At 39.7% G+C, this 15,179-nt stretch overlaps 1 protein-coding gene across 5 annotated transcripts in view; it reads right to left on the minus strand.

Moving 5' to 3' along the window:
- The window catches only part of CADPS2 (Ca++-dependent secretion activator 2), a 375,512-nt gene that overhangs the window by 163,236 nt on the left and 197,097 nt on the right, over positions 1–15,179 (minus strand). For all 5 annotated transcript variants that reach the window (XM_010838081.1, XM_010838080.1, XM_010838082.1 and 2 more), the window contains exons 10-11: positions 10,078–10,214; positions 7,619–7,806 (exon numbers count right to left, since the gene is read on the minus strand). In XM_010838081.1, coding sequence (XP_010836383.1) covers positions 7,619–7,806; positions 10,078–10,214 — 325 coding nt within the window. The remainder of the gene's footprint in view (positions 1–7,618; positions 7,807–10,077; positions 10,215–15,179) is intronic.

A 15,179-nucleotide genomic window follows, 5' to 3' on the forward strand; every position in this document is an offset into this window, starting at 1 on the left:
CCAGTCCCTGGTGCCAAAAAATTTGGGGACTGCTATTCTAAGCCATACTGAAAAATCCCTTTGCCTTATTTCTTCTGCAATGATCTATGTTCAGTAGGCTATTTAATGCATTGCTTTAGGGGGAAAAAAAAAGGAGTTGTTTGCTGTGCATGAATGGTGTGGAGTGACAAGAAAGAAAATTGATTAGGTGACCTTGGTAATTCCTGCTGCAAGGTGCAGTGTGGTAACTTACGTACTCTGGGTAATGGGGTACCTGGTTCCTGCTTTGGCTGTTTCTATGTGGCTGCCCTGTTAGACCCCCACTGCTTTCCAGCAACAGGAGGGGCTGGGATGGAATGTGGGGGAGGAGATCCCAGAACCTCCCTGTGGCTCCTTCTAATGATCATGGACAGTAGATGAAGTGAGGCACCTATTTAAGGCTTTCCCAGTCTCATCTTCCTGCTTGAGACTTGTGTAGAGTGAGCTACTTGATGCCACTCTCAAGGCCAGCTCTGCACTGTTAGTCTTTTACAGAGAAATTCCCCAAAGCTTATTAACTACTTTGTGTGTGTGCACACTCAATCACTCAGTTGTGTGCAACTCTTTGTGACCCCATGGACTGTAGCCCTCCAGGTCTTCTGTCCATGGAATTTTCCAGGCAAGAGTACTAGAGTGGGTTGCCATTTCTTCCTCCAGGGGATCTTTCTGACTCAAGGATCAAACTTAAATCTCCTGCATCAGCAGACAGATTCTTTACCACTGTACCACCTGGGAAGCCCTTTAAGTCCCATACCCTATGCAAAATATCACTGCTTGATATTTAAGTGATATACTATCACTTACAAAGTGTTTACATAATCATATTTAACCGATTTAGCAACTGTATGGGGTAGGCAAAATTGATGATATTAGTTACAAGGAACAGATGAGGAAAATGAGCTCAGACAGGACCAATAGCTCCAAGAAAAATAGTTCAAAAGTGGGGGAACCTGGGTAAGAAGACAGATGTGCTGACTGCTAGCTCAACACTCTTTCCAACATAGTAGATCTCTCCCCAGCTTGCTCAGTTTCTGACTCTGTCTTATTTTAAAAAGCATAATTATCAATGGTACTGAACTCCAGGTTGGGTAGGAGTTTCTGTTGGAAAGTCTGATTGAGGCAGATTTGGGTTGTAATATAGTTTCTGACAGAATCAATAATAGTTCCTCAGTTCAGTTCAGTCGCTCAGTCATGTCCGACTCTGCAACCCCATGAATAGCAGCACGCCAGGCCTCCCTGTCCGTCACCAACTCCTGGAGTTCACTCAAACTCACGTCCATCGAGTCAGTGATGCCATCCAACCATCTCATCCTCTGTCGTCCCCTTCTCCTCCTGCCCCCAATCCCTCCCAGCATCAGAGACTTTTCCAATGAGTCAACTCTTCGCATGAGGTGGCCAAAGTACTGGAGTTTCAGCTTGAGCATCATTCCTTCCAAAGAACACCCAGGGCTGATCTCATTTAGAATGGACTGGTTGGATCTCCTTGCAGTCCAAGGGACTCTCAAGAGTCTTCTCCAACACCACAGTTCAAAAGCATCAATTCTTCGGCGCTCAGCCTTCTTCACAGTCCAACTCTCACATCCATACATGACCACAGGAAAAACCATAGCCTTGACTAGAGGGACCTTTGTTGGCAAAGTAATGTCTCTGCTTTTGAATATGCTATCTAGGTTGGTCATAACTTTCCTTCCAAGGAGTAAGCATCTTTTACATGGCTGCAGTCCCCATCTGCAGTGATTTTGGAGCCCCGAAAAATAAAGTCTGACACTGTTTCCAGTGTTTCCCCATCTATTTCCCATGAAGTTCCTCAGTGTGTATTTAAAAGGCCCTCATTGCTAACTGTCCTTTCTGCTTCTATACATGTAGCACCTGGGATAAAATCTGTCAGGTCAGCCACATGGTATAAATTTCACTTTGCTATGATATTTTATCTGCTTGCTCCCCTGTCCCAGAAGTCAGTCTCTAGAGTCATAATGGGTGTGATATTTACACTTAATTTCTCTAAGTCATATATCAAAAGATCAGAATTAAGACGTGGTAATGAAAATTCTCAATGAGACTATTTGAGGCAATTTTCTATGATTTGACTCCAAATGTGCACCCCTGTCTCTAAAATGAGAGGCAGGAAGTTGAGGCATGATTTCTGAAGTGACAGGTAAGAGGAAATGTCGTCTCTGAAGACAGAGGTATCATAATATGATGATTTGACTGACACCCGTGAAGGTTGTGTACTACTCCATGGTATGATCTGGAATCCACAGAAAGCAGGGATTGCTTTACATATAAACTGCAGTCACGTTGTCCTCCCTGGACTTGAAAAGCTTGCACAGCTGAGCTGGCCTTTGTCGGGTACACAGCAGCTCAAAGATGGCCCTGCTAGATCACACAAGAGTCAGGGTCTCCGCTGCGTCTCTCACATCAAACAGGGACACAAAAGCCCTCTGTGTTCTTGCTTTAGTTTCTCCACCCTCAGCCTGACTCACAAAACCAGGATGCCTAAGCCCGTACATCAGCCTAGAACTCTGCCCGATGGGCATTGTCTCTGAAAGTCTCTTTTCTCCTCGCTGACAGCCCTGCGTGGCACCGAGGCTGCGGGTGGGGCCGTGTTCTTCATGGCTATGTGAGGCAAGCATGCTGCATCCTGCAGGAGTGGGTCGGTTTTCTGTCCTTGACTCACTTTTCTCTGTCTTCCTTTCCTTTTCTCTCTCTTCCTTGGGTCTTAGTACCAGCCAGATCTCTTCTGTTGAACTCTATTCTCTTACTCCTGAAACACTCAGAGTGCTATTCAGAGATGCTGGGTCTGCTGGGAATGCACACGCCTAAGGTGCTGAGTGCCTGGTGACAGCATGGGCTCCTGGAAATGGTTCCGAGCCAGACAGCACCGCTGTCATTTGCGTCCATCCTGAACAAAAGACAGTCTTCCTTTTTTTTGAATTTTTGACAGAGGCAGGTTAGGTACTGAGCAAAGTGACTCTTTGAGGCTGTGTCTTGACAGAAGGAAAAATGATCACAAGAGAATCTAGCCAATGCTGTAGAAAAGTCAGACTTGACATTGACGGTATTTTTAATGGAAGTCTGGATAAATATCAGACGCCACAGACAGGGATGAGAGAAGTTTATTTTCACAGGAGGAGGTTGCTAAAATCCAGAAACTTCTATCAGTGAAGAAATTAAGAGTGCAATTACATACACACTGAAATATTTTGAGTGAGCCTGCAGTGAAACTGAAAGTCACTTAGCTGTGTCCAACTTTTTGCAACCCCATGGACTATACAGTCCATGGAATTCTCCCGGCCAGAATATGGAGTAGGTAGCGTTTCCCTTCTCCAGGGGAATCTTTCCAATCCAGGGATTGAACCAGGATCTCCTGCATTGCAGGCAGATTCTTTACCAGCTGAGCCACAAGTGAAGCCCAAGAATACTGGAGTGGGTAGCCTATCCCTTCTCCAGGGGATCTTCCTGACCCAGGAAATGAACCAGAGTCTCCTGCATTGCAGGCAGATTTTTACCGGCTGAGCTACCAGGGAAGCCTTGTATAACTACTTATTTTTCACATTTTTTTTCCTCTCATAATTCACATGCTTCTGGCTGGCTGACAAAGGGAAACATTAGAATAATGTCCAATCCATATTGATATTGTACTTTGCAATTACCCAGGATCTTCACCTTAGTGTTTCCCTTTTTCCATATGATAATGCCCAGTTTAAGAAAGATTAGATAATTTGTGCAACATGGCTCAGTTTGTAAGTTTCAGAGCTAAGGTTCAAGTAGAGATCTTGAACCTTGTAGAACCAAGTAGAGATCTTCTGCCTCTTATTTCTTTTACTGTGACAGCATGACATTTCTGAGTGACATTTGTTAGACTCTAAACATTATAGTAAGTATTATGTCTTTAAGGTTATCTTGGAACATTTTACCCTAAACTGAGGTTCAAATTTCCCTAAAACCTATACTCGTTCCTTTCTTTTTTCTTAAGATATATCTGACCTAAATGCTGAATCAGAAACTGACTACTGACTATTGAAACTGACTATTCTAAAACCTCACCCAGGGATACCTGTATATGTACACATTTTAACCTGGAAAATGGATTTAATGTGTAATGAAAAATGGAAGCGTTATTCAGTCATGTCTCTCTGAGACCCCATGGACTGCAGCCTGCCAGACCTTTCTGTCCATGGAATTCTTCAGGTAAGAATGCTGGAGTGGGTACCCATGCCCTTCTCCAGGAGATCTTCCTGACCCAAGGACTGAACCTGGGTCTTTGGCATTGCAGGCAGATTCTTTACAGTCTGGGCCACCAGGGAAGCCCTTAATGTGTAATAGTAAGTATAATATATGTGTGAACATATAAACATACCTTACACTGCACTTTACGGTGTACCATCGTAAGAAAAACGATAGTTTGTAGAATAGAAGTAACTATGGCAACCTGCAGATTCAAATCACGCTGCCTCCCATGTGGTGGCAGGAGCTCCCAGTTACCTCAGTAACTTTCCATTAACATGTGTCTCAAACACATGCATTTTTGGGGGCACATTAGCTAAAATTTCCACGTAATGTTCTCACTTTAATTTCACCTTTCTGTGTTAATGACTAAAACATGCTGATCCTATTGTGCTCTCTGGGCTTGTCTATTTCACAGCAACCTTCTTGTCCTCTTACATTTCAGACTGCTGCCTAAACTTGGAGGCCTAACTTTTGATACCCATTGGTCAGGAGGAATTAAGATAGAGCCGGGAGAGAGAAGAGACAGTTTTTACTACAAAAGCCCCTTACTTTGCCTATCAAAGATTAGTCATCCGGTTATCCTGACTGTCTCATGCTTGCCCTGGCATCTCACCCAATCCCTCAAAGTTTGCTGAGTGCAGAGGGTTTAATTTGGGGTAACAGGAAAAGTGATTAAACTCTGTAGTTAGTGTTAGTTGCATAGTAGTGTCTGACTCCTTGTGACCCCATGAACTGTAGCCTGCCAGCCTCCTCTGTCCATGGGATTTCCCCGGAAAGAATACTGGAGTGGGGTAGCCATTCTCTTCTCGAGGGGATCTTCCCCACCCAGGGATCAAACTGAAGTCTCTTACATTGCAGGCAGAGCCACCAGGGAAGTAAAAGGAAAAGACAAATGGAAGATGGATAGGCTGTAACTGGAAAAGACATTAACACAAATAATAAAGTCATTCATTCATTCATCAAACGTTTACTGAACACTTAGATTTTGTGCTCAGGTGTTACTTTTTGTCAGGCACTCTGCTAGGAGCTCGGAGAGGTATAGGAGCTGGCTTCATGAGATGATGGATTTAAGTTTAAACATGGAGACTTTAAAGCAGCAGCAGAATAGTCAAGCTGCCAGTTGTAGATAAGAGACCGATAGCTTAAGAGAATAATTTAGTTGGCATTATCTGTATAAAGAGAGGTCAGCATTAAAGCTGTGGAAGACCACAGCAAGACCACAAAGGTAGAATTTTTCACTGAAGTAGAAAAAAATTTTCAGGACAAGAGAGCAAGTTCAAGAACAGATATAAAAACAAAACACCATGCCACACTGGGGGTCTAGAGAAACAGAAATTATTAAAAAAAGAAGTGGCAGAAAAAAAAATAAAAAGAGGAGAGCTGAAATAGCTACATTGGGGAAAATGAGCAACCTTTACCAGAAGCACAGGGACTTATGAATTCCATAGCACTGACTTTCCCATGAGAGTAAAGAGGGAGGAGCTGGAGAAGGAGATCCATTTCAAGTAAGCTCACCAGCAAAGTGAGGAGCTGGGAGCCAAATGGGGGAAATGGTGAGAGGAGTTTTGTGGGGAAGATGAAGAGAACAATGGAAAGGTAGCTTGACAGGATAATCATACTTAGACAATGTAAACTATCCCTTAACATGCTTTTCTTTGGGGGGGCTCCAAAATCACTGCAGATGGTGACTGCAGCCATGAAATTAAAAGATGCTTGCTCCTTGGAAGAAAAGTTATGACCAACTTACACAGCATATTAAAAAGCAGAGATATTACTTTGCCAACAAAGGTCCTTCTAGTCAAGGCTATGGTTTTTCCAGTGGTCATGTATGGATGTGAGAGTTGGACTATACAGAAAGCTGAGCGCCAAAGAATTGATGCTTTTGAACTGTGGTGTTGGAGAAGACTCTTGAGAGTCCCTTGGACTGCAAGGGGATCCAACTAGTCTATCCTAAAGGAAATCAGTCCTGAATATTCATTGGAAGGACTGATGCTGAAGCTGAAACTCCAATACTTTGGCCACTTGATGCGAAGAACTAACTCATTGGAAAAGACCCTGATGCTGGGAAAGATTGAAGGCAGGAGGAGAAGGGGATGACAGAGGATGAGATGGTTGGATGGCATCATGGACTCAATGGACATGAGTTTGAGTAAACTCCGCGAGTTGGTGATGGATAGGGAGGCCTGGCGTGCTGCAGTCCATGGGGTCACAAAGAACTGGACACGACTGAGCGACTGAACTGAACTGAACATTCTTTTCACCACTCCCAAGCCAGGCACTGTTCTAAGTGCTTGATGAATCTCTATCACAACTGATGATTTCTGAGAGAGATACTATTCTTTCTTAGAGACAGGTAAGTGGAGACACAACTAGATGAAGCAGCTTGCCCTCCCTCACATAGTTAGTGTTATTGTTCTGTTATGTTGTGAGGCTTAGGCTTGTGGGAAGAATGGAAATAAAACAGAGGGAGATAGGAACTTTCCTGGTGGTCTAGTTGGTTAGGAATCTGCCTTGCAATGCAGGGGATGTGGATTTGATCTTTGGTTGGAGAACTAAGATCCCACATGTCTGGGGGCAACCAAGCCCAAGTGTGTCAAAACCACTGAGCTTGCAACTAAGACCCGGCACAGTACATATATATAAAGAAAATAAAGAGGTGACGATGAAAGAATGGTTGAGGCAAGGTACAATGATAAGAGCTACCTCCTTTACAGGAGGAGCCCCCGCTAGCAGAGTTTCCCTGGAAAGAGCCTGGGAGAAGAGAGTAAATAATATAAAAGAAAGACCTAAGTTCAGAGATACATAGTTGTGGGGGCCTGCATAACATGATATTTTGCTATTTTGGTAAAACAAGAGGTGAGGTCACTGGCTCAGAGTGCTAAAAGGGGATACCTGTTCTTCAAGTGTGGATCAGTGAAGGGGCTGGGAGGAGACCTACATCAACCGATTATTTATCTTGCTTTATCAATGAACACATTCCACCATGGAAAAGCAAGAATCATTAGGTATTCACAAACCTGCCCACAAACCCTACCCAGACATATATATGCATTACAATAGAAATCCAGAGGACACTCAAGCTAGGCAGAGCCTAGTACTAGGTGGTGCGTAAGAACTAAAAGGCAACTTCTAATCTCACAGATACTCTGTGTTTCAAGTGGTTTTAATGGCAAAAAGAAACATAAAGTGCAGCCCACCTAAATCAACAGCATATTGATGTACATTTTTCCTTTGTGGGTTTTTTTTTCCCCTCTTGCAAGAAGTGTTTGCTATTTAAAATCTGTTACTAGGTGATGATGGCAAAGCACGTTTTTCTCTCTTCCCAAGTTCAACCCTCCACATTTCACTGTGTGTTTGCAAGTAAAAATACCTGTTGCCATGCACATGAGAGGCACAGAATGCAAAGCTGTAATGGAGCAGGGTTGGATCAATGACAGCACCGTTTTCCGAATGTTCCATTAGTTCTGTAAGGTAGCAGAGATGTCTGTGACAGCCCCTCACGCCGTAACGGGCACAGTACTCATCCAACACAAAGACCTGGCCAGGGCTAAACCAGCCCTGCAAAAGGAAGAACAACAACAGAAAAAAATTATTATTTTTTCTGTACCAGAATTCACTTTTCTGCACTATTAGGCACTATTAGGTATTGTAAGCAGAAAATGCGTTACAGTGTCTTTTGACAATTTTTTTTCTATTAGTAGTATGTTTCATATTGTTTTTAAAACAGCAAATGCCATCAGTTTTGGAACTGGTTTGGGCCACTGACAGCTTAACACCATCCTCTCTTTACTGCCACAAAGAGGCAGGGGCAACCTGCTCTTCTCCACCGTCACTCACAATTAGTCAAATTTATTCATGGCATCTAAAATGTGGGTTGCAAAGAATAACCTTCCAACAGACTTCAATCTCTATATGAATCAATTAAAAAGAAAATGGCAATGCAGACCTGATAACTGAAATCACCTAGTTTCCAAAAGCACTGTATAACGTGAACTGAGAGAATTTCAGTAAGGTTTAGCAGTGGTATTTAAATTATTATTTTGGTATTTAAATAGTTTGGATATTGTTCTCACTCTACTGTCTTTCAGTGACAAATATAACAAAGTTAATGTCTTACAGCAGTAGTTTCTGGTTCTCTTGAAAAGAGATGTTAGGGTGGGTATATGAGCTTGGCTAACAAGAGAGGGCCAGGTTAGGGAGAGTCAGTTTACAAAGTATTTCAGTGGATTATATGGATTAATTCAAGATTAAAAAAGAGAAAGAAGAGGGGGTGGTATGGAGAGTTTTCAAAAGGGGCAGTATAATCACCAAAGAGAAGAAAAAGAAGAGTGTGAAATGCAGAAAGATGAAAAAAATTTTTAAAAGAAGGAAGAGGAGAAAAAAATACTGGAATAATACTGTGGTGTGGTGAAGGCACTGTACTAGACACACTGTATATATCTTTAATATTTAGAACTATCATGCATACTAGTTATTATGATTCCATGTTATAGATACAGAAGCTGAAGTTGAGAGGTGCTCAGAGAATTGCTCAAGACCACAGTGCAAATCAGCTGCTGAGCCCTGTTAACATCCAGGGTCATCTTGAGCTCAAATGCTCTTTCTAACCACACCTGCCCTCTAGGTCCAGTTGAATACACTGTAGTGTTCTCCTCACACTCCATGTGGCCTGTGAGGTCATCCACATGGTCAAAGTGACTTTCTGACATTTCAAGAACTAACCCCATGGAGTGGAATCCAAGAGGAAAGCGTTCCTGTTGATGATCAATCTATGTGTGCCTGTCCCTGGAAACACAGATGAGAGTTTTGTGATGACTTGTTTTTTACTCTCCATCTAATTATAAAGTTTGGGCTGGATTGGGTTTAAGCTACACAACTGCATGCTGAATAACACGTACTTAATAGTGAGTCTATAAACGAATTAATGAACATCAGCATAATCATGGCAGTAAGTTGTTCCATTTCTTCCTGTCTGTTGAAACATCTCTGATGAGCTTAGAGTATGTCTGGTCTAAAATCTTAAAGACAGTGCAACTGTATTGCATGCAGCTACCATGTTCAGTAGCCAAGAGACTAAGTGGTGATAGAAACATGAAGATTCTGGCCAGAGGAATTTCAGAGGAATTGCCACCAACAAAATAAATCTTTGGATTTAAAGGCACAAGAGATTTTTAGGCTATAGTTCAATGCACACATTCTAAGGAGTCAAGGATTCCTTCCCTTCTAATTGTAAATTATACCTTGCATTCCAAATTTTTGCTGGTTTAAACAAAAAGTAGCAGTGTAGCTACTCTTAATGTGTTTTTTTTTTTTAATAAAGTAATTCCAATTATTTTTGGAGGGTTAGATGAAACTAAAGCTTTCCTCTGTTACACACAGCTGTCATAATGTTGTGTATTACACGGTTACTCTCCCCTGTCACTTAGGTAGTCTTTGTAGGAATGAGAGAGAGACATGAATGGTATCACCATTTGGTGAGCAGAATTTAAACCTTAAAATGTCTGTATAGGTGTTAGTAAATACTATCAGAAGTTATTTTTTTAGTCTTTAGTAAAGCCTTCTATTTTCATTCCACCTCTCCAGAGGGACCAAGAAACCACAGTTCTGCGTCTGTTCGAAGTCTTTTCTCCTGGCTATTAAGTGGCACAGCAGTGATCTTCAAGTGTCTAATTTTCAAATTGGGAAGCAATTGATTGGAATCCTTTATCCCTAACTCCAACTATAGTTATTAAATGAGTCAGGGATAAAAGGCTGCCCCATAACAAGTATTTCTTACTTTAAAAAATCTCTCACTCTAACCTATAGGGGATGAGATAGGTTTGTACTAACCAAGCAAGAATAGGAATCATTCAGCCTATGATCCAAAGTCTGCCTCTGGAGTATTCTAAACAGGAAGGCGTGGTCCAGCTTGCAGGGGTTCGCAGAAATAAACTCATCCATACCATGTTTCTGAAAACGGTCTGCGTCTGTGAATTCAAAAAGCATGAACCTTTATTTTTCTGGTTTAATAATAATAGAAAATGAGGTTTTTGAACAACACAAAATGAATGTCTCATAACAGATAAATACTTTGCACTACATAAAGTATGAGGCCATGAATTCAGCAAAAACCATAAAATACAATATTTTTTGTAGCCTAAATAAAAATGTCAGGGAAAAACCTGCCAATCAGTTGGAAGGAGGAAATTCTATTTTCATTCAAAGCTACTTCAAATATCTACCACAGAAATAATCCCACCCCACCCCAATATTAAGAAAAGTTGATACATTTTAAGTATATATTTACTGAGCTGGAAAACAGCCCAGGTCTATTCATAAAAAAAAAATGACAACGATTGCTAGAAGCCTGCTTTCCAAATGGCAAACTAGGGCAGAAATGAACACACTTGCTTCAGCTGGATCACTTCCAGCCTTTTTTTTGTAGGGAGCTTTTAATGGGACCAACTTTAATGTAGGAATGGCAATGAATGCTTCCAGGCTTCAAGTTTAAGAGACATGAAAAAGGGAACATCATGCTTGTGCAAATATGCAGACAAAGCACAACGTCCCAAATGGCACTTCAATCAAAGGCCCAAATTTATTGTTCTTCACAGATTGCATCTTTCAACGCCTGTAGACCCTGCGGGTTTATCAAAAGGCAAGCTTTTATGATTGCCTTCATTAATGGTATGTTTTGTCAAAGTCTTCAATGTGAGTCCTTTACTAACGATAGAGACAGCGAGCCACACACCACCCCAAAGGAGTGCTGGGGTGTTACTACATTAGCTCCGTAAGAGATGTTGCGCATATTGGGCAAGCAACCAGCTATCAAGATAAAAGTGGGCTCTCCTCACAATGGTCGGGCTAAGGCTCCATTGTTCCTTAAAATTCACAGAGAGATCTCATTTCTGGTCATCACAAGCAGCACAGTTCTAAATGTAAGCTAAATGTAGTTTTTAAAAACCTAGATGGTCCAACCCTAAAACTGCAATAGGAAAGGAGACAAAAGTTTATTGATTACACCCAATTATAGAGTCCAGCTCATAATAAAACTCAATATTGATCTGTGGACATGATGCTAACATAATCAGTCACATTTAGATATTTAGCCCAGATCATATTGATCCATGTCAAGTTCAACTTTCAGCCATATTTGTGGATGGAAGAAGTATATAATTCAAGCTGAAGGGTCTTCAGAATCACATGTTAAAAAAAAAATGATACAGAAACTAATTTATATCTCACATCAGTGAAGGATATCAAAAGGTGAACACAGCAAGGAAGCAATGAATGGCCACTCATCAACGATGTGAGGTATGAGGTTCTGTCCTTGGAGGAAGTGGCATATATATTCTTTTACATCTAATAATTGCTTATCTGAATGATTAAATACATTACATGTGGTAAATTAGTATTAGTTGCATTTAACACTGAACTAAACTGCTTTTCCTGAACTGAGAAATGAGACAATCCATCTTCTCCTGTATTTATTCTTATGTCTGATCGTCTTTTAATATAGTTAAATATATGATAATGTGAAATTATCTCAAATGTGAAGGCAGAATATTGAAAACTGCAAGGCACCCATTATAAAATAAGATTTTATATTTTAAAGAATTTATCTTAGAATCTTCATCTCTCCATTTAAAAAAAAAGTTTTTAGCATCACCTTTAGGAAATTATAGTTTTAAAAAACATCTGCTGAATTTTATTCATTATTTCTTTTGCCAGAGAAGGTCATAACAAGATGTTAAAAATAACACCCATTAATGGTTTACCTGTTGAGAACATGATATGCAGATATTTCAGAGAAAAAAAAATCCATAATTCCCCTTTTACTATAAAGGCTTATAGAAGGAAATTCTTATTTTAAAATAATAGGTGTACAGTCTTTAAATAAAATATACAAGTTCATGAAAAAATTGAGTCAATAGTTCATTTCTGTAATTATTTTCAAAAATGAATTTATGAAGTATTTTTCTCATGAAATATAACTCATATATTATTTAGTGTGATAAGCTTTTCCAAATTACACACATAAATGGATAAGTACTTTTCTAGCAAATACTATTACCAATAAAAATAATACTTACAATAACAATTTAAGCCACAAAGACTATATATTGACAGTGAAAAAACATACAGGCAAACCTGCTACAATTTTTATTAAAAAAAAGAAAAAAAACCCTATAATCCCTCCAGGGCTATAAATTCGATGAAAGGGAAATGTTCTCTTAGGGATTATCCCATTTTCAAACACAGGCTGTAAAGACCCTGAGTATTTACTTCTTTTCTACTTTACTATTTACTTCTGTCTGATCAGCACAATTCAAAATATTTTATGCAAACATACTTCACCATGTACTACTTTACTATATTTCTTGAATTTATGAATAAAAATAAATTATAAAGGAGATAGTTTTGATCTTTCTGTAGGAAAACATTTCATTTTAAAATTCTCTCATGAACCAAAGTAAAAAAGGAAAGTAGTTAGTTCATAGTTAAGTTGCTCAGTCGTGTCTGACTCTTTGCGACCACATAAATTGCAGCACGCCGGGCCTCTCTGTCCATCACCAACTCCTGGAGTTCACTCAAACTCACGTCCATCGAGTCGGTGACGCCATCCAGCCATCTCATCCTCTGTCGTCCTCTTCTCCTCCTGCCCCCAATCCCTCCCAGCATCAGAGTCTTTTTCCAATGAGTCAAGTCTTCAGACGAGGTGGCCAAAGTACTGGAGTTTCAGCTTTAGCATCATTCCTTCCAAAGAACACCCAGGACTGATCTCCTTTAGAGTGGACTGGTTGGATTTCCTTGCAGTCTAAGGGACTCTCAGGAGTCTTCTCCAACACCACAGTTCAAAAGCATCAATTCTTCGGCACTCGGTTTTCTTCACAGTCCAACTCTCACATCCATACATGACCACTGGAAAAACCATAGCCTTGACTAGACTGACCTTTGTTGGCAAAGTAATGTTTCTGCTTTTGAATATGCTATCTAGGTTAGTCATAACTTTCCTTCCAAGGAGTAAGCATCTTTTAATTTCATGGCTGCAATCACCATCTGCAGATCTAGCTAGTATTAAATATCTAGTTTCTTATTTTTATAAAATTATATTTTCCATATAGTTTTCTCTTGGTATAACATATCTTCAATTAACTGTGGGGGTAACACAGAGTTATCAATTGGATTAAATGGAAATCATGCTTTCAATCAATTATGTAACCAAATCGAAGGCTTGGAAAGCTTGCTTTAAAACTGAGTTATACTTGATTCTCTTCAGTTAATGTTCATCATAACACAAAAGTATGGTAACTAGTCTTAAACAGAAAGTTATTCATGGCACTAATCAATTCTTCAAAGGTAGTTTAGTTTGTCCCCTGAAATAATATAAGGAAATTATCAAAAGAAACCAACGAGATATGAGATGAAACAATGTACTATAAAACTGTCATAAATTGTGATGATTAACCTATGGACTAAGTACAGATGTTAGACATGGTAAATGAGCATACTGGTGGAGACTTTCTATGGTAACAGTTGGATACATGCTCTAGCGTCTTTAGGTAGTACTGTCACCAGGTGTCGTAAAAGTGGATGGAATAAAACTCAAATTGAGAAAGATTACTATTTGCAATAGATTTAAGAAATGTTAGAGGCTTTATTTAAACGGGATCTGAAAATGTAAGTTTTTCATTAATAGCTGTCGGACGTCAAGAGAAAAGATTAATAAGTAGGCTCACAGTATCAATCTAAACAGTTAACACTGACTAGAAAATAGCTAGCATAGAAAACCCTGTGAGGTCTTGCTAAGCTGGCAGATCCCACTATGCTGGGAGGGCTATTTGGTGGGAGCTGACCACAGTGAACCCAAACCCTAGGAAGGGCACCTAAGTCAGAGTTCAGAATGTGAGAAAGGAAAAAATTAATTGAAATGTTTCTCTTTCCTTTGCAACTAGTTTTAAGGATGCTGAATGTTTTTCCTTTCTTTTCTTTTTTTTTGCTGTTCCCGGTGTGAGAGAGATTAGAGATTAACAGAGCAAAGGGAAGGTAAAATACAGTTGGGAGAAAGGGCAAGAAGAAGAGGAGGAGGCCATTCATTTGCCTTTTAAGACCATTCTGTGCCCAGGGGTCCAGGCCTGGGACCCAGGTACCAAAAGGACTAATAAGAGGGTGCTGCTAGCTGAGAGCTTGTCTCTTCTGCAAAATCTTGAGCTAAACGAAGTAGCAAATAAACCTCTGGAAATACAACAACTTGTTTTAGAATTACCCTGTGTTTAGGGGTTTGCCTGTAGCCATTTACCACCTCCCACTCCAATTAAACTTTCCTTTTAGCTTCCAACCTTCATTAGCTTGAAGATTCACAGCAAGTTAAAAGTGACACAAAGAACTACCACTTCCCTTTTTATGGCACACAGATAGCCTTTAATAGGAAGAGCTAATGTTTTAAAATTTTATGTAGATTTATCTAGTTGGTATGTTCCTGTATGTTTTATGCTGAAGACCTAAGAGAAAAAGTTGGTAGATACTGTTTCTAGAGGAGTCTGTTCATACCTCTATTATTAAATCAAATAATTTTTTGGCCTATTTTGGTAAATACATTAAAAATGAATGTACAGATTTATATGTCTTACTTTCTGCAGCAGATAACAAATGATACTTTTACATGATGGCAATTTTAATCAACACATATAGACCTATAATCATAGTAAAGTAAACATTTATTTTAAATAATCTATTCATCATATTTTACCAGTGAAGGGTGAAATTTAACTTACTAGGGTCAGTGAGGAGAAATTAGCTTAAAAAATTAAATATAAGCTTACAATCTGACTAAAGAATTTTTAAAAAATTTGGCCTAACATTGAAAGGAAGTACTCAGGTTCATTTTTGACACTGATTTATTATTGAAAGTCAGCTATTACTGTATTGTATTAGATAACAAACACAATATA

The sequence above is a fragment of the Bison bison genome, unplaced genomic scaffold (assembly GCF_000754665.1).
Source record: "Bison bison bison isolate TAMUID 2011002044 unplaced genomic scaffold, Bison_UMD1.0 scf7180017864089, whole genome shotgun sequence".
Lineage (NCBI taxonomy): Eukaryota > Metazoa > Chordata > Mammalia > Artiodactyla > Bovidae > Bison > Bison bison.